Source organism: Macaca mulatta, chromosome 12 (assembly GCF_049350105.2).
Source record: "Macaca mulatta isolate MMU2019108-1 chromosome 12, T2T-MMU8v2.0, whole genome shotgun sequence".
In the NCBI taxonomy this organism is placed as follows: Eukaryota; Metazoa; Chordata; class Mammalia; order Primates; family Cercopithecidae; genus Macaca; species Macaca mulatta.
In genome coordinates, this window is record NC_133417.1 from 142,999,487 (window position 1) to 143,022,299 (window position 22,813).

At 42.5% G+C, this 22,813-nt stretch overlaps 1 protein-coding gene across 50 annotated transcripts in view; it reads left to right on the forward strand.

Moving 5' to 3' along the window:
* LRRFIP1 (LRR binding FLII interacting protein 1) overlaps positions 1 to 22,813 on the forward strand; it is a 167,662-nt gene that overhangs the window by 136,642 nt on the left and 8,207 nt on the right. For 21 of the 50 annotated variants that reach the window (XM_077957970.1, XM_077957971.1, XM_015111449.3 and 18 more), the window contains 7 exons: positions 1,148 to 1,240; positions 2,433 to 2,525; positions 3,773 to 3,914; positions 13,588 to 13,637; positions 15,718 to 15,835; positions 16,509 to 16,588; positions 17,977 to 18,081. In XM_077957970.1, coding sequence (XP_077814096.1) covers positions 1,148 to 1,240; positions 2,433 to 2,525; positions 3,773 to 3,914; positions 13,588 to 13,637; positions 15,718 to 15,835; positions 16,509 to 16,588; positions 17,977 to 18,081 — 681 coding nt within the window. Of the gene's footprint in view, positions 1 to 1,147; positions 1,241 to 2,432; positions 2,526 to 3,772; positions 3,915 to 6,277; positions 9,576 to 13,587; positions 13,638 to 15,717; positions 15,836 to 16,508; positions 16,589 to 17,976; positions 18,082 to 22,813 lie in introns of those variants that run through there. The other 29 variants (XM_015111420.3, XM_077957955.1, XM_077957954.1 and 26 more) reach the window with 3 other exon arrangements.

Here is a 22,813-nt window from a genome sequence, read left to right on the forward strand (position 1 = left end):
TTAAACAACAGAAATTAATTTTCTCACAATTCTGGAGGCTGGGAGTCCAAGATCAAGGTTGGGTTCAGGTGAGGCCTCTCTTCGTGGCCTGCAGACAGCCACCTTCTTGCTGTATCCTTCCTCAAATGGTGGAGAAAAAGCAATCTCTCTGATGTCTCTTCATATAAGGACACTAATGCTATTTGATCAGGACCCTACTCTTATGACCTCATTTAACTTTAATTACTTCTTAAAGACCCTATCTCCAAATACAGCCACATTGGGCATTAGGGCTTCAACAGATGAATTTAGAGGGACACCGTTCGTTCATGGCAATTACTAAAGTTTTCAGTTTTCTTAAAACTGAGAGTTTAGGCTAACTCTCCATTCCTAGACTTACAAAACAGTCCCTCTCGTTGGTGGACATTCCTATTCTTTGGTGATCTTGTATTTGTTTTCGGAGGTGTGGTGGACAGAATAATGGTCCCCCAAAGTCGCCCACATCCAAATCCCTGGAAATTGTAAATATGATACCTTACATGGTTCAAGGGCCCCTGCAGTTGTGATTAGAGACCTTGAGAGAAGGGATTATCCTGGATTATTTGATGGAACAAGGGTCCTTCTAAGAGGAAGGCAAGTCAAAGGCAGAAGTAGAGGATGTGACACAGGAAGCTGAGGTTGGAGTGATGCAAGAAAGGGGCCATGAGCCAAGGACAGTAACTCAGTCTTAGAAGCTGGAAAAGGCAGGGAAACAGATTCTCACTAGAGCCTCTAGAAAGGCTTGATTTTTAGCCCATAAGACTCATTTTGGATTTCTGACCTCTAGAATTACAAGAGAATAAATTTGTGTTTTAAGCTGCTGAATTTATGGTGATTCATTCCAATGGCAATAAGAAACTAATACAGGGTTGGTTTTTAATTTTTTGACTTATTCTTTAACTGCTGCCCTGAAGTGAGAATTTCACTCAAAGCAGGTTTTCTTCCTGCACTTGAAGCCAGGAGTAGGACAAGGAGAAAAATCTTAGAATGCCGACGATGAATTCAGGGTTGTTGAGGTAAAAGGGTGCTTGCAGCCTCACTCACTGTCCCAGCTCTCAGGTTATCTCTTGGGCTGGGGTTTTCTTCCTCTTTAACCCTTTATCTGCTTTCTATCTGTTCCTTTCCTCAGGAAATCCGACAGCTACAGCAGAAACAGGCGAGTTCTATCAGGGAGATTTCTGATCTTCAGGAAACAATAGAGTGGAAAGACAAAAAGATAGGGGTAGGATTCTCAAGTCTTGAAAATGTACTCAAATGGGCAGCCTGCTTAGCAAATAGAGTTTTTTCGCTTAGCAAATAGAGTTTTTTCAGAGTCTTTAGTTTGCAAAACCGCTTGTCTGAGTATGCATGCAACTCCCACATGACACAAAGTTGTATTAATTGATTTAATTTTATTAAGTAGTGAATACACTAACTTATCCAAATTGATATGAACTTGGAATGTGACATGGTCCGTCCACGCAGGGTCTTGTGAATGCGTAGCCGTGCTGTCTGCCTGCCCCGTGGGTGGGCCGGGCCAGTGGTTGGTGAAACACCTGGAGTGAGGAGGGCGCTCCGGGGAGGTCTGATGTGTGCAAGGCCAGACTTCTTGGGATTAACTGCCTGGCGGTGCTTTGAGAAAAAAATCTAAGCACCACCTGGCAGATATCCCCACCTTGAAATCTTCCCCAGGGAAGGCCTCCACATACCCTTCTCCCTCCACAAGAAGAGAAGAGGCAGTTCTACACTTAGAATTGAAGAATAGGGGGAACAGAACCCCACAAAGTAACTGTTGTGATTCATAACGACAAATGGTTTCCCCAAAATAGTGATTCATACACCCAGCTCTGATAAAGACGTTGAGATACTTGTACAAACTGTCGGCACATGGACTCAACAAGCCACACCGTGTTTCCACTGTCGTGCTCATCAGCACTTAGGATTGTGTGTATGTGTATGCACGCATGCACACTTTAGGACCACTTTGTTTATCTGAGACGATGGATACCAAGAATCAATGTGTAAAAATAGTCTAAATGGCTGCAACAGCTGTTCTGGGAGGTGCTTAAGCAATCCTTTTTCTTTATTGATCCCTCATTCAAGTGGAGACTTTGCTTAACTCTAACGCAGCTGTGAACACGCAGACAAAGCTAGAAAGTGATGCAAATATAGTAACCTCTGGGACCCCGTGCTGTGTTTGTGTGCTTCAGAATGCGCATGTCTTTCATGGAGTATGAACAGTAACATTTCTTGGATTATATATACTAAGTGAAAAGCTTAATACTTGGATTTTGTTAGTATCTTTAGGCAGAGTCTCTTTAACGTCTAGAGTCCACTAGTGTTTTAGATGGTAGAAGCCTCCTCTGGTTCCCGCTTCTGAAGTAACTTGCTCGTCTCTGCAAATCTTCTTTCTCTTGGCTCTGCTGCACACTCAGGCGTTAGAGAGGCAGAAAGAGTTCTTTGATTCCGTAAGGAGTGAACGGGATGATCTTAGAGAAGAAGTAGTCATGCTGAAAGAGGAATTAAAGGTATGAAGCCAAAGTACAGTTTTATAAAAAAAAAAAAATCCAAGTGACAACAGCAAATTTTGGGATTCTGTGAATATGTGTGTACATAATTAATTTTATGTCATTGAGCTTAGTTCTGTTAATAATTCATATCTTGGGTTAACTGACACCGATGAGATGTAAAATAAATGTAGATTCAGTGGGTGGTGCCCAAGGTCTTTTGATGTTAATAAACATAGCTGATCTTGAACGCAAGAATTTTTTGATATATTATCTAAATTTTTCTCATACTCATTAGTAAATTCTCCAGGATATTACTCAGACTTAGAGAATTAATTTGCCTCTTTATATTAAAACCCCCAATTTAAGGACTTCTCTAGATGAACAGTGACTTGGGTAAGTGGTTTGAGCAAGGATCCCGCTAATTAGACTTTGAGACCTACTAGATTACAGGTGGAAGAAGGTTCCCTGTCCTTTGTGGGCCATGCTAAGGCGTCTTCATGGGCTGCTTGACACAGGTGAAGTGCCAATGACAGCACTCTGGGTGGGGGTTTCCTGAACTGTCACCATCTGCTGCTTGGCCTCCAGAGTCAAAGCCAGAGCGGTGAGCCAGCCAGGTACAGGCTTAGAGCTAAGATTCGTAATTCTGCTCCTCAAAGAGGCGATCAGTACAGGGGAGTTCCTCACACACAAGGGAGAGAGACGCGGGCGGCAGGAGGGCGTGGGTGAGTGATGTCTGCAGTTGCGAAGTGCCGCTGTTTTCAGTGAATTCTGTTTCTTTTGAATATACTGAACGTTCTAGCCACCTCTTAATTCCTTCTTTAACGTAAGTTTCATATGCCCCTTTCAGAACATGGATATATTTCTTTCTTTATCTGGCTCTGCTTTTTAAAGAATGCAACCAGGGTTTTAAAATGAAAGGTTGCATGACAGTGACTTGCTTACTGCTCCACTTCACTTGGGGGCAGCCCACAGGCCACTACCTGTAGTTGAAAAGGATGCCTGGTGGAAGTAGCTTGTCACCAGCAAAGGAAGGCATGGATTGGAACATCTGAGAAAGAAGTAGCCTTTAGAGGATGATATCCCAGATTTGTGTGTGTTGACCGAATATTTACGAGCGCTGCACCCTAGCAGTTCTCTGTCTCTGTGGAGTTACCCTGTACTTCAGGAAAAAATGGTTTTCTTTTCCTTTTTGTTAGTTGTATTAAAGCAGAGTTTAACCTAATATCACTGAGTAAATATTACGATGAGCCTATTTTTGTTCCCAGAAACACGGAATAATCCTAAATTCAGAAATAGCTACCAATGGAGAGACTTCTGACACTCTCAATAATGTTGGATACCAAGGTCCTACCAAGATGACGAAAGCAGAGTTAAATGCCCTCAAGTCGACAGGGGATGGGACCCTAGGTAAGTATTTGCTTTCCTTCGGCTTCTTCCGCCTTTCCACTCAGCATTGGTTCACCCTCCATGCGCTGTTGGGGTTGGAGCCACTGTCACTGCTGGGTTAACAGTCACCGGCATGCCATTTGTTTCATCACTTCATGGTAATTTCCTTACCACCGGTGTGGTCATCCACGTGTTGTCTGGCATGCATCTCTGTGTCGTGCACCATCAGTGGCTCAAGTATATCTTTTCTTTTGCTGCTCAAAGCTACCAAGCAAGACTGTGAAGGCAAGGAAAGTGGTCTCAAAATTAAGTAACAATGTGGAGAGTACTATTTGGTTTTCCTCAGACACATATATATCTGTACATATAAAGTGTGGCTTTTTAAACTGATTCTGTGACAGAATTATCAAAAGATCAGAATAGTCGAGGCTGTCAAGTCAGTAAGTTGGCCATATTTGCAAGCCAACCTCGACATCCTGGAAAGCATTCAGCGTTTTGAGGGCACGGGGTGCCTGTGGACAGCAGGTCCATCTGTGTTGCCGTTTTCAAGCCACGCTCGAGGCGAGCGGGCGGCCGTGGTAGGGGTGTAGCCGTGCTGAGAGTCTGAGTATGCCCACTTTGTCAGAGGAGATCCTCCTTTGTATGCCATGTGTTTGCTTCTGAAAGAATATAAAACTGGGGAATCCAGTAGATTAGAGGAGTATCTTATACCATTTTCAATGACCTGATTTGTCATAATTTGTCATAAGAGTTGGCTTTGGGAGGAACCTTCAGATTCTGGCGTGCAACCTGAAGTTGCAGCATGCAAGTGAGGCCTCATCTGTCACTGGTCACCCTCTGCATTCCAGTGTTTCACAAGGAGGCTGGAATAAGGTCAGGGTCCATGACTTTTCGTTTTAATTTAGAAACTTTCATCTTACTTCTTTTTATTTATGGAAACGTAGACACCTCCAGGCCCCATCTTCTCAGGACTTGTATTCCAGGGAGATACCTCATTCATTATCTTTATGACTATTAAAGAAACACAGCTCTTTTCAATTGTGTAAAAAAGTTGTGGCCAAGTGCAGTGGCTCACACTTCTAATCCCAATGCTGCAGGTGCCAAGACTGGAGGATCATTTGAGACCAGGAATTCCAGGCCAGCCTGGCAACATAGCAAGATTCCATCTCTAGATATGTATATAATTGTTGAAAAAAGATAAATAAATTAATTTCCATCATACCTTTATATGAGCTACCCAAACAGCTAGGAATTTGATTATGCTGCTGTTACTAAATCTTTGATAACCATTGTGAGATGTTTAAAGAACCAGAAATGTCAGTTTTGAAAGTGGCCTTCAAATGACTTTTGATCACACATTCCTTCGGTAAATAATTGTAGGAACTTTCCAATATATATGTTTATTTTAAATCTATATATGTATACTATTTCATTAGTATAAAATGTACATTATAAAGCATATAAAAACATATGCAAAGAAGTTTTAGAGTAAAACTCTAAATAGAATTCCTAATATTTCCTCCATTTTCCCTGGGATACGGGCACCCCACTATGGAGACCACTGGGCTATAAAATTATCTAGCTTTGACTTTCAGTAACATAGTACTATATCTAATCTGCTGCGGTTTTGTTTGGAGAATCCAAAAATTCCAAAACAGTTTGATGTTCTTTAGACGATGAATAATTTATTTAATTTAGTGGTCGTCTTGATCTTTCAACATTTGCCTCCTGCTGGTCCTCTCTCCCTAGTCCCTTAGGGAATGGAGCAGAGGTATCAGGGCACGGACACAGGGTGTTTTCTCAGGAAGACAATGGTTGAGTGGCAGAAGCTAGATTTCTTTTCATATGAGCTATTTCAAAAGCATCTTCCTTGAGATTGACCCTGAGGCTGCATTTCTAAAAGTGCACTGAATATTCTTTGAAAAAATTACTTGCAAGCTGCTTTTAGGGCTGTGTGACATGCAGTGCAGTTTGACAGCTGCAAAAATACAAGTTGTCAAGTTGTGTGTTGAGAAGTGAGAGTGGGGAATTGCACCTTCAGTGCGTTCCTAAACCCATCATTGTGGATTGTTTGGCTGCCTGATCCAGAGTTCTTTCTATTTGTCAAAACTTAACTTCACCTTTAAAAATCTGTCCACACAAGATGGCACCAGCAGCCACTCTGGCCTTTGATGTGGTGGCAGTGGCCCTCACTGACCCAAAATTTACTAATGCAACTGCTGCTTTGCCGCACAGAACTGGCAAAGGCTTGTTTCTCATGACTCTTTGATGACTCTCTTTAGGAATAGGGGTGGGTGGGATTTAGAACATGTATTTACATTCTAATGTAAATTATGTGGCCGCCACATCATGGGGTCCCTTCAATTTTCTCAATGGTCTTTTAGGAAGAGCCAGTGAAGTGGAGGTGAAAAATGAAATCGTGGCGAATGTGGGGAAAAGAGAAATCTTGCACAATACTGAGAAAGAACAACACACAGAGGACACAGTGAAAGATTGTGTGGACATAGAGGTATTCCCTGCTGGAGAGAATACCGAGGACCAGAAATCCTCTGAAGACACTGCCCCATTCCTAGGAACCTTAGCAGGTGCTACATATGAGGAACAGGTTCAAAACCAAATTCTAGAGAGCACTTCTCTCCCTGAAAACACAGCACAGGCTGAGTCAGATGAGGTCATGGGTGTACCAGATGACAGGACCAGAACTCCCCTTGAGCCATCCAGCTGTTGGAATGACTTAGATGGCAGGAACCACACAGGGAATGTGGGAGAGGCAGCGGCGACTCAGGTTGGAGAGCAGGCAGGCACAGTGGCCTCATGTCCTTTAGGGCATAGTGATGACACAGTTTATCATGATGACAGATGTACAGTAGAGGTCCCCCAAGAGTTAGAGACAAGCACAGGGCATAGTTTAGAGAAAGAATTCACCAACCAGGAAGCAGCTGAGCCCAAGGAGGTTCCAGTGCAGAGTACAGAAGTAGGTAGGGATCACAACGAAGAAGAGGGTGAAGAAACAGTATTAAGGGATGAGAAACCAATCAAGACAGAAGTTCCTGGTTCTCCAGCAGGAACTGAGAGCAATGGTCAGGAAGCGACAGGTCCGAGTACAGTAGACACTCAAAGTGAATCCTTAGATATGAAAGAGCCTGAGGAAGAAAAGAATGACCAACAGGGAGAGGCATTGGACTCATCGCAGAAGAAGACAAAGAACAAGAAAAAGAAAAACAAGAAGAAAAAATCCCCAGTACCTGTAGAAACCCTTAAAGATGTTAAAAAAGAGTTAACTTATCAGAACACAGATTTAAGTGAAATTAAGGAAGAAGAGCAGGTAAAGTCTACTGACAGAAAGTCCGCAGTGGAAGCCCAAAACGAGGCGCCTGAAAATCCAAAACAGAAAATTGCGGCAGAAAGCAGTGAAAATGCTGATTGTCCGGAGAATCCTAAAATTACGTTGGCCGGAAAACTTGACCAAGAAGGCGATGATGTAAAAACAGCAGCTGAGGTGGTACTAGCTGATGGAGACACATTAGATTTTGAGGATGACACAGTTCAATCATTAGGCCCGAGGGCTGGTGGTGAAGAATTAGATGATGGTGTTGCAAAAGATAATGCTAAAACAGATGGTGCCACTCAAAGCAGTCCCCTAGAAGCAGAGAGCGAAGACGCAGATAGCTGCGCCCTGCCCGAAAATGAAAGTCCCTCACAGGACATTAGCGATGCCTGTGAAGCAGAAAGTACAGAGAGGTGTGGGATGTCAGAACATCCAAGTCAGACTGTCAGGAAAGCTTTAGACAGCAGTAGCCTAGAAAATGATGACTTGTCAGCACCGGGAGGAGAGCCGGGGGACTTCAATCCAGAAAGCAGAGAAGATACCAGAGGAGGGAATGAGAAGGGCAAAAGCAAAGAAGACTGTACCATGTCCTAAGCTGAGGCAGGCGGCAGGTGTGGTGCCCAGGAAGTCTGAGTGTGAGGGGCTCTTTTCTCCACTGCCAATGTAAGTAGAATGTTATAAATTCATAGAGGTGCACTGTATGCCAATCACCAGGTGATCTACTGCTTTAAGTTATAGACTGTTACTTGTAGATTTCCATGTAATCATTGAGGTTATCACCCAGATTAGAAAGACATATTTGTTATCAGTGTATGTTCTAATTGAGAGCATTCCAGTAGTATCAAACAATAATGTCTACTGTTTATAGTCCACTTAATAAAAATAGAAGCATTTACCATTTGCCTTAGGCTGATAGGAATGTGGATATTCTTGACCAAATATATCAGCATCTAGTTGAAATGACCAAATAGCATTCTTAGACTTATGTATTATGAATATAATTGATATTTAAATTAATGTCTTGTTCACATATGTGTATTTTCATATTTGATTTTTAAATGTACATTATAACCTGTATGGTATTTTATTTAAAGGGGATAAACAGCCAAATAGCAAATAGGTCACTGAATGATAAGATTTGCACCTTAGAACAATAGTCATTTTAAGGATAACAAGTAAACGTCTGAAAGCACGAGGGGCTTTGTTTGCCTTCACCTCATAGAAGTCTTTGATCTTGAACCAATGCTTTTGGATCTCATTGTTGATATACCTGAATTTACTCTGTAGGAGATTTTAACTTCACTTCATGCTGATGATGTATCAATTTCATTTTATAGAAAGATTTAAAGTTTTTTTCTGGTAGTGATATATGTCAAATTACATTTCCTACTGCAGTATTTGAGCAGGGACAGTCATTTTTTAAATGTTTTTGGCTGGGCGCGGTGGCTCACGCCTGTAATCTCAGCACGTTGGGAGGCCGAGGCAGGTGGATCACCTGAGGTCAGGAGTTTGAGGCCAGCCTGGCCAACATGGTGAAACCCTGTCTGTACTAAAAATACAAAAAATTAGCCAGGCGTGGTGGTGGGTGCCTGTAATCCCCGCCATTCTGGAGGCTGAGGCCGGAGAATCGCTTGAACCCGCAAGGCAGAAATTGCAGTGAGCCGAGATCAAGCCGTTGTACTCCAGCCTGGACAACAAGAGCGAAACTCTGTCAAAAAAAAAAAAAACACAAAACAATGTTTTCACGCCTGTAACCCTAGCACATTGGGAAGCCAAGATGGGAGGATCACTTGAGGCCAGGAGTTCAAGGCTGCAGTGAGCTATGATTGCACCACGGTACTCTAGCCTGGGAGACAGAGTGAGACCCTGTCTCTTAAAAAAAAAAAAAAAAAAAAGATTTTGAACCTTAAAATTACTTCTCTTTGTTTGAATTTCTAATCATCATTCAAAAGAGCAGTAAAAAAGGTTACTTGTTCTTGTACAAACTACTAATTAGACTATAGTAGAATATTTTAAAGAGCTGAATCACTTTTGGTATTTTGGTATAAATATTTTCATTTGTTATGTCCCAGTGTATTCTTATTGGAAAATTTGTGTTTTGATCTGCCTGAAGAAAATATCTGTTTTCTATATAAAGAAACATTTAAAAAATAATTGTAAAGTTAGATTTAAAATTGTAAAATATAAAATCACAAAGGAATGTACCTTATGAATGTTGACATTTTATGAAATTATGTGGATTCATATTACTGTTACAAGATAGAATTTAATGCAAAAAGACCAAAACCTCAATAAAATTTGAGGAAAACGTAAGTGTTATTATGTAACTGAAATAAAAACATTTTATAATTGTACAAGACTGTGGTTCCACTCTTTGGGCTGCTTGAAGTCTGAGTCTGACTACTGTTGTATGTAATACCACCTTTCCAGTAATACCTGCTTGCGGGTTGCTGATTCCCATTGGGGTCCTGTGGAAGACCCACACCTGATGCCCGTCCTCAGTAAGGAATGCACTTCCCTCCTGGCATCGAGCCTGGGGCTAGCATGAGCATTACTGGGAGAATTGAGACGATCGTCCCGCACCATCTCCTGTGATCTGTGGTTCTAATGTGCAGCCTCAGTTGAAAACGGTCTTCATCTGTTGCTGTGCTTGAATGCACCAATACTTAGAATGTTTTGAAGAGTATGATGAAAATGGAAAAAACTTTGACTATTTCTGCTCAAGTGTCCTGAAGTGGAGGATGGTAGGGATGATAAATGCTTGCTAGGAAATCAAGTCCAAGGGCTCTATAGGACTTCACAGGGTTTTAGTTTATGTCTCTAACTTTAGCAAAGCTGCATTCATATTGGAATGCATACTGGAAACAGCTCTCATTCCTACCTTTAAAGGGCTCTTGGAAAGCAGTTCAACAACCAAGGTCACTAAATGGTGAGATCATCAAGCCATTTTAAGTTCTTTCCCATGTTATTCACCAGCACCCTGCAGGACGTTGGGCACACGTCACATCCCTCAGCTCAGCCATCCAGCTGTCTCAGTGATTCACCACTCATTTGTTTAATTAATTAACAGGTTTGATCACTTTGTACATGGAAGGCACTGTACCATTGAACAAGCGGCTAGGACCCAGCCCTCCAGTAGGGAATGGGCAGCTGAAAATCCATGAGCAAAAAAGAAGGAAAAAGAAAGACTTCTGAGGAGCCAAGCCATTTCTCGATGATTTCAGAGCCTTCGTTCTGAGCATCAGTTATCTGCTCTCCAGTGTAATGACTTTATAGCCAAGCACAGTAATTGACATTACTGTGAAGGCTCTTAACTTACCAAGAAATGGTTAAGGCCGGGCACATTGGCTCATGCCTATAATCCCAGCACTTTGGGAGGCCGAGGTAGGTGGATCACTTGAACCCAGGAGTTCAAGCCCAGCCTGGGCAACATGGTGAAAGTCCGTCTCTACAAAAAAAATATACAATTAGCCAGGCATGGTGGCATGTGCATGTAGTCCCAGCTACTTAGGAGAAACATCTGAGCCTGGGAGGTCGAGGCTGCAGTGAGTTATGATCACACCACTGTACTCCATCCTGGGCAATGGAGTGAAACCCTGTCTCAAAAAAAATGAAAGAAAAGAAAAAGAAAGTTGACTTAGCTATACTCCATGTAAGAAGGTATAGAAATATATAGGGCAATTTAGAAAGATTATAGCGTCAAAAGATTCAAACTCAGAAAAGAATCGAAAGGTTGCCTTCCAGGCATATCCCCAGAGGAACCTAGACCACTGGGGTTTCACTATCATACAGAATAGAGAAAAACATTGGTTACTGACACCTGAAATCAAAAAGCATGGGTATTTTTCAGTCCCAAACCCGAACATAGCTCCCATATATAAATGTAAATCTTCCTTCAAAAGTATAATTAAGTATAATTATGGGTGTCTGTCAAAAATACAGAGGAAGATGGATTTTGAATTATAGGTTGTTATACAAAGGTTGGACAGCAATCAAGTTTTTAAACAGTTTTCAAGAATGACCCTAAAAGAGATGTATGACCTTGGTCACTTTCCATAGTTTTTAATATTTGCAGTTAACAGAAGACCTAATGACCTGACACTTAAGTTTCCACTATCACTAGAACCCTGAATGCTAATTCTGGGGAGTTTGGATGGTTTGGGGTTCCTGTTTTCTGTTGATAGACTCCCTTTCTGGGAGACCACCCCATAACCCTGTACGGCATGCCACCCATGGCCACCCGTCAAGGGAACACAACAGTAAGATTTGTTCCAGACATCTGGGCCCCTAAGGGAAAGGGAGGGGTGTTTGTGTGCGCATGTATTATGTTCAGAATATGTACTTGTTCAGTGTGATAGTTGTACATGGAGAAAACTTGGTCTTTCAAGAAGAAAATCCTTTTGTTCTCTTTGTCCCTATCTACTGCCTCTCTTAAATATTTTTCAACATGTGAATGGCTGGTGGCTCATACAGGGAAAAATTTCCCAATTATGCAGACATTATAAGTCTACCAGTGATGTGCCACTATTTATTCAACAAATTGGACTTGGTGGTTTTTAACGCTGTGAAAACTAGTACTCTTATTTTCTTCATGTCAAATTATTTTGCTTCATTTCTTTTTCTGTTTTCTTCAAACTCTTTCGTTCTTGTTTTCTTCTCCAAGTCTCCTTTAAAATTTCTCTTCCTTAAAAGTTTCTTCTCTCTCTATTTTTAATATTCTCACTATACAACTCAATGTCAGTTTACCTATATCGATTTTGCTTGCGCTCTTATTACATTTTAACAGTTACTTTCTAGTGCTTATCTAGAATATTTGAAGTTTTCTAGAAGAAAACAATAATTTACTATAGATACTTGAGCTTCAAGATCACATTCTGATATATTCAGTGTTTCTTATGATGCCTGTAGTTTTTGTATGTAGGAGTATTAAAACATGTAAGAAAATGAATAGTGATACTGGACAAAAGAATCAGGTTTATAACTGCAAAAATGTTTTTTTCAGTGTTGGGTGGGTTACGGGAGGGAAAGAGTAAAACATCTGTCAGAAGTAATTTGACTATAAATTAAAATAACTCAAAAGGATGATAAATTTAATTTATATTGTGCTTAATATTATCTGGTGTTTTACTGTGCCTTTCAAAACAACAACTTAGGATCTTCGGAAAACATAATTAGAGAAAAATGTAACTTGGATTAGCATGTGGCTAGATGATTTTTTAAATGAAAATGAAGATGCATTTTATATGAATTATTTTCTTTTCACATGGCTAATCAAGGTTAGTTGTTCATTCTGCGAAGAATCTGGAGGTAGGCCGCGTGAGAGCAGCGTCCCAGTGGGCTAAGAGCTTTGAGTCAGGGTCTGACTCAGAGGTGTGAGTTTAGATCTGGAAAAATAGTGGGTGCCCGTTAGGGGCATGTTCCTGTGGTTGGGCTGCAAGGCCTTAAGAAAATTGCTTAGTGGTTCTGGGCCTCTGAGCCTCATCTATAGAAGGAGGCTGTAATGAAGCCCACCCGTAGGGCTTCCAGGGCTGAAACAAGCTAATGATGTCAAAGCTGCTAGAACTGTACCTGTGTCAGAGTGAGTGTGTAGCATACGTTATCACTGTCATCACTCCAGCATTCTGACTGTGCCTTTACACTAGTGTGGGATTTTGCCCAAACCTCTAAACCCTCCCCAAGCTGTGGTTTCCCCCACCCAGTCCGAAGACCGTAGTACTTGACCCTCCTTCAGAGAGATGTTTGGGTAATTTATAGACACTTAACATTTATGCATCTTTATATATCAGGGGTGGGAGGAATTACAGACACTTAAACCATTACTGCCTTCTTCCTCAAAAGAAGAACACCTTTGATAACTGGGTTAGCAGAGGTGTTAGTGGACTTAGGGTTGTAAACAGATAGTCACAGCACTGACATCGATGAGTCTATGAGAGACATTAGAAAGATAAAAGAAATCTGGGATGTAAACTTGGAAAGGCGAGGCTGTTCAAAATGTTGGTGCTATTGAACTGTGATTCTCAGTGTTTGTACATTGCTAATGATGTTAAACCATGAAGCTGTGAGATCTTGTGTTGCAGTGTGGTTTGGCCCTAGCGTTCTTGCATGCTAACCTAAGGTAGAAGATTAGCAGCCTGTTTGCATGCAGCCGGATGCTGCCCCTGACGTGAAGCATGTTCTGGGAGGTTGACCCAACCCCCCTTGGCTGAATTCTTCCCCCGTCCTGTCTGTGGCCTCATTCACCGTGGTACGTGTATAACTACTTCCATCATTCATTTCACTAACCTGAACGATCATTCTTCAGTTTAGCAATGTGCTGAAAGGCGCGGCACGGATTCACCTAAACCTGTGTCTTTCTGATTTCTTTAGATATTAGGTTGAAAAAGCTGGTTGATGAACGGGAATGCTTATTGGAACAGGTAACAATCTTTTATTACTTTACCGGTTCTTGAACAGGGCACCTGAAACCACCTGCCCATCCTTCCTTCTTGCTTACTCAGAAAACCCCGAAGTTAATCATGCCTGAAAGTCATTATCAAGCCAACTGGTGTTCTTAAGATTGTTATCCAAATAGAACATCAAAGTTAATATTTTCATCCAAAGAGAACATCCTGAGTCACACGAGGTTTAATGAGGATGTCTCAAAGGCCCAAAGCCATGGAACTGAATTTGGTACATTTTACTGAATTGCTACTTAAAATAAATATAAATATCAATCATTAATAATATTAATGATTAGCCATTGAGAGGCAAGGGCATTACTGAGTCATTCCAAATAGCACTTCCCTTGTCCATATGGGTTGTTTGTCCATAAAAGTCAGGTTTGTACTCTTGGTGAGCAGCATCCCTCTCTCACCGGTATTTCTTTGTGACAGCTCAACAAAATTGTTTTAACCATGTTTATCTTCATTGCTCTCTCCTACCTCAAGAAGTAGCGGGCCAGGTGCAGTGGCTCACACCTCTAATCCTAGCACTTTGGGAGGCCGAGGCAGGTGGATCACTTGAGGTCAGGAGGTCAAGAGCAGCCTGCCAACATGGTGAAACCCCATCTCTACTAAAAATACAAAAAGTAGCCACGCGTGATGGTGGGCGCCCGTAATCCCAGCTACTCAGGAGGCTGAGGCAAGAAAATCGCTTGAACACAGGAAGCAGAGGTTGCAGTGAGCCAAGACTGCACTGCTGCACTTCAGGCTGGGTGACAGAGCAAGACTCCATCTCAAAAACAAAGAAATACTGAACAGTTGTCCTATTTTGGATCTTTTCATATGCAGGATAGTGATTACATCACTCTACAACCACTTTCCTCTAATTTCTCCTCATAAGCCTAATCAAATATATTTGCCTTACTTTCTACCATTCTGTTGAAGATTCTCCGAAAATTGGAGAAAGCACTAAAGATGGTAGGAAGATTCTCCTGAAGTTCCTATGATCTTTTGAAAATATGCGTTCATGAGTTCTATACTTACTTCCTTAAAGCAGCATGCACTTTTGGTTTGTTTTTAATTAGGGGTCTCCTATGCTTGATGTGTGGAGTAGGAAGGCAGGCGATCACCTGCAACAATTTTCATAGATTGAAAGTTAAACATGAAAAGCCCCCGGAGACCCCACCAACTAGATGCCAGAAAGTTCTGCAGTCATTGACTGTTAACTGCAATTCCAACTATACGGTCAGCCCTCCACATCCATGGGTTCCATATCCATGGATTCAACCAACACAGATTGAAATATTTAAAAAAAAAAAAAACTATAAATTCCACAAAGTTCCAAAAAGCAAAACTTGAATTTGCCCTGCACGGAGTCCTGCACTGAATCCACGCGAATGAAGTGAGTTGTAGGCGTTGTATTGGGTGTTAAAAGGAATCTAGAGGTGATTTAAAGTGTACAGGAGGATTCATGTAGGTTTCTGCAGATACTGCACCATTTTACATCAGAGACTTGAGCATCCACAGATTTTGGTGTCTGAGGGGGTCCTGGAACCAATCTCCCACAGATACCAAAGGACGACTGGACATGATTCTGTCTTGCTTAGAGAAGGGAAAGCTAGCTAGAGGCCACCTCCCTGAAAGCTGACAAACCGCCTCTGAACACACCTGCAGCTTGCCTGGACTCTGAGAAAGCACTCGACTTTTGGGGGACTTAATTACAATATATCGGAGCCCAGAAGGCTCCAAGTGGCCCTTTCTGGTTTCTTAGTAAATAAAGAGAAAGTGAATAGCACGGTGACTCACTGAGTCTTAAACACTGCAGGTATTTCATGTACAGTCTCCTCCTGAGTCCTAGAAGAATTTCACTTTAGAAATGACTTTTCCCCCAGAGTTACAGTGTGATTCATTTTTCATTCATTGTACATTGAATTGTATTTCTGAGAAGAGTACTGATGGACAGAAAGTTCCTTCTGTCAGTTGACATGCTGCTTCCTTTCTGATGGGCTCTAACTTCAGCTTTTTGGTTTCATTCAGAATAGAGAAATTAACATATTTTACTGGCGGGTGTTTTCAGATTAAGAAACTCAAAGGGCAGCTGGAGGAGAGACAGAAGATTGGCAAACTAGACAATCTTCGATCTGAAGATGATGTCTTGGAAAACGGGACAGACATGCATGTAATGGACCTACAAAGTAAATGTCAACTCTTGTGTAGAAGTAAATGCTTTCATATGTGCTGCTTTAGTATACTTGTGCTGGCAGAGAAAACTGTCACGGCAAAGAATGCCCTCATTCCCTCTCATCCCCACAAAAGCCCTTGAAAATAGAAGCACAAGGATGGGTAGGTGGACAGAACAATGCTATTTCTCTCTGACCCTATGAAATAGAACAGGTGCCCAAAAATGTGCGCCAAGATACCACCACATGTTGTGCTGATGGAAACCACATTTACTTTGCTGGATACAGCCATCTTTTGATCTGTTGATTGTATGAAAAAAAGAAAAAAGAAAGGCTTTTTTAATGCCAAAAACTAGAAACAGTCTTAAGGGAGATAAAATTATGCCCAGTCTCTCTCCCCCCTTTTCCCTACCCCCCCACCATTTCTTTGTTTTCTTTACTCATAGGCAGGCACTCTCTTATCTGGGGTCTGCTGCCCCAAGCACAGGGGCGGAAGGCACTTTCCCAGCCTGGGTTCATGGGGAGAGAGTGCCTTCTACTCTCAGCTCTGGGAGGTTGTGGAGGCAGGGCCAGAACTAACAGATTTGCAAGATGATTACAAAGTAAGGGCTTGGTTCCCAGTAACTATTGTTTTAATATTTGAAAAGCCCAAGAGCTTAACAGATTTTCCTTCTCTTTCAACCTTTAGGGGATGCCAACAGACAGATCAGCGACCTCAAATTTAAACTTGCAAAATCTGAGCAAGAGATAACTGCATTAGAACAAAATGTACGTGTAAGCAACAACGGGCAGAACTGATGATTGACTGGAGTTTTACTTGCTAGAAATAGCCCTGAAAGGCTGAGGACCAAAAAAAGCCAAGATTTTTAGAACCAAAAAATGTCCTGAGAGGGATAAGTTAGGACAGCAAGTCTTTCCATCCGTTTCTTACAGAGAACAAGTAGGAAGGAAAGAATTCTTAGAATTTAAGTTGTTGTAATAGATACTAATCCTTTATCAACAACAGTTAGTTGTAGAAAATAGCTAATGTGGCTTGGGAGTGTTTTAAAATTTTGTTCTTTAAAAATAATGTAGTTAATTGGCCGGGCGCAGTGGCTCACGCCTGTAATTCCAGCACTTTGGGAGGCTGAGATGGGTGGATCAATGAAGGTCAGGAGTTTGAGACCAGCCTGGCCAACCCCATCTCTACTAAAAATACAAAAATTAGCTGGGCATGGTGGCAGGCACCTGTAATCTCAGCTACTCAGGACGCTGAAGCAGGAGAATCGCTTGAACTGGGGTGTCTGAGGTTGCAGTAAGCTGAGATCACACCACTGCACTGCAGCCTGGGCAACAGAGCGAGCCTCTGTCTCAAAAATAAAATAAATAAATAAATAATTTAGCTAATTAACAAACCACATCATCTGGGACGTCCCTCTTGCCTGGGCTTTTAGCCTGTCTCTTGCAGCAAGGCCAGCTCTCCCTGGTGTCTAGACATAGGGCACTCCTGCCTCTAGCACACTGGGCCCTGGGGCAATTTTGTTCTAGCTAGAAAGAGAGGAAAAAAAACAGGGTATACTTGGCTGGAACTTTTTGGAATGTTTATAGAAACAAAAATGAGAACAGCTCATGTAGAGATGATGCGTGCTTTTGATTGCAGCAGAATGAAGGTGTCCGGCAGGCCTTCGCTGCTGCGGTCTCTCATCTCAGAATCTTGGCTGGGGAATGCCATGCCTAAGCCTCCTCCTTTCACTCCTCACCCTGTCCTTTCCTCCTCCCACCCCCACCACCCCAGGAGAGATTAGACTGGAGCTGAGGTCCTGATGGAACCCACCCCTTACCAGCACCATTCTGCCTGGACACACTGTTCTGTTTCCAACAGAGCAGCCCCACACAGTGGGAGAAGCAGGCAGCAAGGCGCCAGCACTGCGGAAACGACCCTGGTGGACGGGGTCAGAGGAAATGGGTCCCCATCGCGTCAACACGGGGTCGCCCAGAAATAAGAACTAATAATAGCTTGCTTGGCTCAAACCCACACCATAGTCCAAAATGTTATAAGTATTTACATGGTGTATTCTCCCGTTTTATTAAATCACACCCTTTGATCTCAAAGTAAAGAAACTGAAGAAAGAAAACAGGCCTATCAATTTATACGTATTTTTTTTTCTACCTTTTAGGTAATAAGGTTAGAAAGTCAAGTATCACGTTACAAATCAGCGGCTGAAAATGCAGAAAAAATAGAAGATGAACTTAAGGCGGAAAAACGGAAACTCCAAAGAGAGGTAAATTTCCTAGGCAATTTCTAGGAAGAGAATGGCTGCAAGTATTTCTCTAGTGGGAACAGTACAGGGAGGATTTACTACTGTGACATCTGCCCCTGGGCTGGTCATTGTCAGATCATCCCACACCACTCTGCAGTGCTGGCGTCTTAATAAAGGAAGGCATGACTCAGCCAGTTAGTGCTTAAGGCCAGACCCTTGTTGGCATCAACTAGTTGACCTGTCAGTTTTGAGCATCTCCTATAGGTCTTGTCCATAAACATCAAGGTAATGAGATAAAGGAGTAGCCAGGCCTCTTATGCTCCGCATATTTTTTGTGTCATGCAGAATGAGCCCAGGTAGAGGAGCCAGGAGCCCATGGGCCCACTGTGGCCAAGAGCTGGGTGTGGCACCAGGGCCAGGCCACAGCTGCCTCAGGTCACCCTGTGGAAAGTGCCCTTGAGAAACTGAGCTGCTGTCACTCCACCTGCTGGTCACACTCCCAAATTACCATGCTTCCCAATTAAAACACATATTTTACCTTACTGAAGACACTTGGCAAAGTTGTTCGTTCAACAAATATTTACAGCATCCATGGCATGCCGAGCATGGGTTCAGGTGCCGGAGATGCAGCTGTGACCTTGACAGAAGTCTCTGCCTCCATGGAGCCTACGCTCTGGAAGAGGGAGGTCGATAAAAGTGACCACAGGCAGCAGAGGGGCTGGGGTGCGGAATGGCCCAGGCCAGGGCAGTTCTAGGTAGGTGGCCAAGGAAGACTTTCCTTCTTGTGGCATGTAAGAACAGGACTGAACAGCCCAGGGAGTGAGCCAGGCGGACCTGGGAGAAAGCTTCCACGCAAAGGATCAGCACGTGCAGGGGAGCTGGGGGCAAGGCACTGCCTTTGTCAAGGAACAGTCAGAGCGGTGAGCAGGGGCTGAGGGGGTGGAGGGAGCAGTCAGAGCACCCCAGCCCATGAGGCAGGGCCGTGGAGGCCGTGGACAGGACTTGGGCTCCTCCTGTGAGTAAAGTGGGAGCTACTGCAGTTTTAAGCAAAGGAGGGGCTTATGTTGATTTATGTTTCAATAGGATCACTCAGGCTGGGCGCGATCGCTCACACCTGTAATCCCAGCACTTTGGGAAGCCGAGGTGAGCAAATCACTTGAGCTCAGGAGTTCAAGACCAGCGTGGGCAACATAGTGAAACCCTGTCTCTACATAAAGTGCAAAAAAACAAATTAGCCGGGTGTGGTGGCCTGTGCCTGTAGTCTCAGCTACTTGGGAGGCTGAGGCAGGAGGATTCCTTGAGCCTGGGAGGTGAAGGCTGCTTTGACCCATGAGCGTGCCACTGCATTCCAGCCTGGGGTGACAGAGAGTGAGACCCTGTTTCCAAAAAAAAAAAGGAAAGAATCACTCCTTTTGTATTTAAACTATCGGAAAGGGACTATGGAGGAGAAACCAAAGATGTCATTTCTCTCCTCTTTATTTTGTTTATTTATTTATTGTTTTTTACATTTACTTTATTTCATTTTATTTTTGAGAGAGAGTCTGACTCTGTTGCCCAGGCTGTAGTGCAATGGCACCATCTCGGCTGACTGCAAACTCTGCCTCCCATCTCAGCCTCCCGAGTAGCTGGGATTACAGGCACCCACCATCATGCCTGGCTAATTTTTATATTTTTGTAGAGATAGGGGTTCTCCATGTTGGCCAGGCTGGCCATTTTTGTAGAGATAGGGTTTCTCCATGTTGGCCCCTGCCTTGGCCTCCCAAAGTGCTGGGATTACAGGCATGAGCCACCACGCCTGGCCTTCTCTCCTCTTTAAAAATCATTTTTCACCCACATGCCCCTCCATGCCACCTCAGTTCTTAGCCCCTCACCAGCAAAGTGTGCAACCCCTTGAAAATGCTGTCAGAGCCTCGGGCCCTCCCCTTCTTGGAGCCTGACATGCACACCCTCACACATACATGTATATGTGTATATATGCATGTACATACACACATAAATACTTTTGACCTTCTTAAATCCCACTTATCAGATAATACAATTGTGTTGTTGTTTTTCATCACCCATGTTTGTTTGATGTAGCTACATATTGGCCATTTTATATGTCTTTCTGGCTAGTGTCTCAGACTGTACTAGAATCATTTTCCTCCTCCCTGAAGTACATACTGTAAAGGTTCTTTTAGAGCAGACTTCTTGGTGGTAAATTCCATTTTTGTTTATACCTGTTTTTGTTTCAGCCTTGTTCTTGGATGGTAGTACTGACCCTTTGCCCATTCTAGAAAATCATTTTCCTGAAGATCCTGGTAGTCGGTTCTTTACCCGCAGCTTAGCTTGTGCATCTGTCCACATGAGTGGGACCCAGTGGTGGCTCCTGTGCCCTTCCCACGCTCCAGATGTTCCTTCTGCTTCCCTGGTGCACCCCTCAATGTGCCACTCTTGCTGCAGCCCATATGTGTTGATGTAGACTGTTTCAGTTAGCATTGCCATTATGATTTACGGTTTTAACCCAGGAGTTATTTACTTTTTTTTTTTTTTTATACTTTAAGTTCTAGGGTACATGTGCACAACGTGCATGTTTGTTACATATGTATACGTGTGCCATGTTGGTGTGCTGCACCCATTAACTCATCATTTACATTAGGTATATCTCCTAATGCTATCCTGCCCCCCTCCCCCACAATAGGCCCTGGTGTGTGATGTTCCCCTTCCTGTGTCCAAATGATCTCATTGTTCAATTCCCACCTATGAGTGAGAAAATGCGGTGTTTGGTTTTCTGTTCTTGCGATAGTTTGCTGAGAATGATGGTTTCCAGCTGCATCCATGTCCCTACAAAGGACACGAACTCATCCTTTTTTATGGCTGCATAGTATTCCATGGTGTATATGTGCCACATTTTCTTAATCCAGTCTGTCACTGATGGACATTTGGGTTGATTCCAAGTCTTTGCTATTGTGAATAGTGCCGCAATAAACATACATGTGCATGTGTCTTTATAGCAGCATGATTTATAATCCTTTGGGTATATACCCAGTAATGGGATGGCTGGGTCAAATGGTATTTCTAGTTCTAGATCCTTGAGAAATCACCACACTGTTTTCCACAATGGTTGAACTAGTTTACAGTCCCACCAACAGTGTAAAAGCATTCCTATTTCTCCACATCCTCTCCAGCACCTGTTGTTTCCTGACTTTTTAATGATTGCCATTCTAACTGGTGTGGCATGGTACCTCATTGTGGTTTTGATTTTCATTTCTCTGATGGCGAGTGATGATGAGCGTTTTTTCATGTGTCTGTTGGCTGTATGAATGTCTTCTTTTGAGAAGTGTCTGTTCATATCCTTTGCCCACTTTTTGATGGGGTTGTTTGTTTCTTTCTTGTAAATTTGTGTGATTTCTTTGTAGGTTCTGGATATTAGCCCTTTGTCAGATGAGTAGATTGCAAAAATTTTCTCCCATTCTGTAGGTTGCCTGTTCACTCTGATGGTAGTTTCTTTGCTGTGCAGAAGCTCTTTAGTTTAATTAGATCCCATTTGTCAGTTTTGGCTTTTGTTGCCGTTGCTTTTGGTGTTTTAGATATGAAGTCCTTGCCCATGCCTATGTCCTGAATGGTATTACCTAGGTTTTCTTCTAGGGTTTTTATGGTTTCAGGTCTAACATTTAAGTCTCTAATCCATCTTGAATTAATTTGCGTATAAGGAGTAACGAAAGGATCCAGTTTCAGCTTTCTACTTATGGCTAGCCAATTTTCCCAGCACCATTTATTAAATAGGGAATCCTCTCCCCATTTCTTGTTTTGGTCAGGTTTGTCAAAGATCAGATGGCTGTAGATGTGTGGTATTATTTCTGAGGGCTCTGTTCTGTTCCATTGGTCTATATCTCTGTTTTGGTACCAGTACCATGCTGTTTTGGTTACTGTAGCCTTGTAGTATAGTTTGAAGTCAGGTAGCATGATGCCTCCAGCTTTGTTCTTTTGGCTTAGGATTGTCTTGGCAATGCAGGTTCTTTTTTGGTTCCATATTAATTTTAAAGCAGTTTTTTCCAATTCTGTGAAGAAAGTCATTGGTAGCTTGATGGGCATGGCATTGAATCTATAAATTACCTTGGGCAGTATGGCCATTTTCACGATATTGATTCTTCCTATCCATGAGCATGGTATGTTCTTCCATTTGTTTTGTGTCCTCTTTTATTTCACTGAGCAGTGGTTTGTAGTTCTCCTTGAAGAGGTCCTTTACATCCCTTGTAAGTTGGATTCCTAGGTATTTTATTCTCTTTGAAGCTATTGTGAATGGGAGTTCGTTCATGATTTGGCTCTCTGTTTGTCTGTTACTGGTGTATAAGAATGCTTGTCATTTTTGCACATTGATTTTGTATCCTGAGACTGCTGAAGTTGCTTATCAGCTTAAGGAGATTTGGGGCTGAGATGATGGGCTTTTCTAAATATACAATCATGTCATCTGCAAACAGACAATTTGACTCCCTCTTTTCCTAACTGAATACTCTTTATTTCTTTCTCTTGCCTGATTGCTGTAGTCAGAAATTCCAACACTATGTTGAATAGGAGTGGTGAGAGAGGGCATCCCTGTCTTGTGCCAGTTCTCAAAGGGAATGCTTCCAGTTTTTGCCCATTCAGTATGATATTGGCTGTGGGTTTGTCATAAATAGCTCTTATTATTTTGAGATATGTTCCATCAATACCGAATTTATTGAGATTTTTTAGCATGAAGGGCTGTCGAATTTTGTCAAAGGCCTTTTCTGCA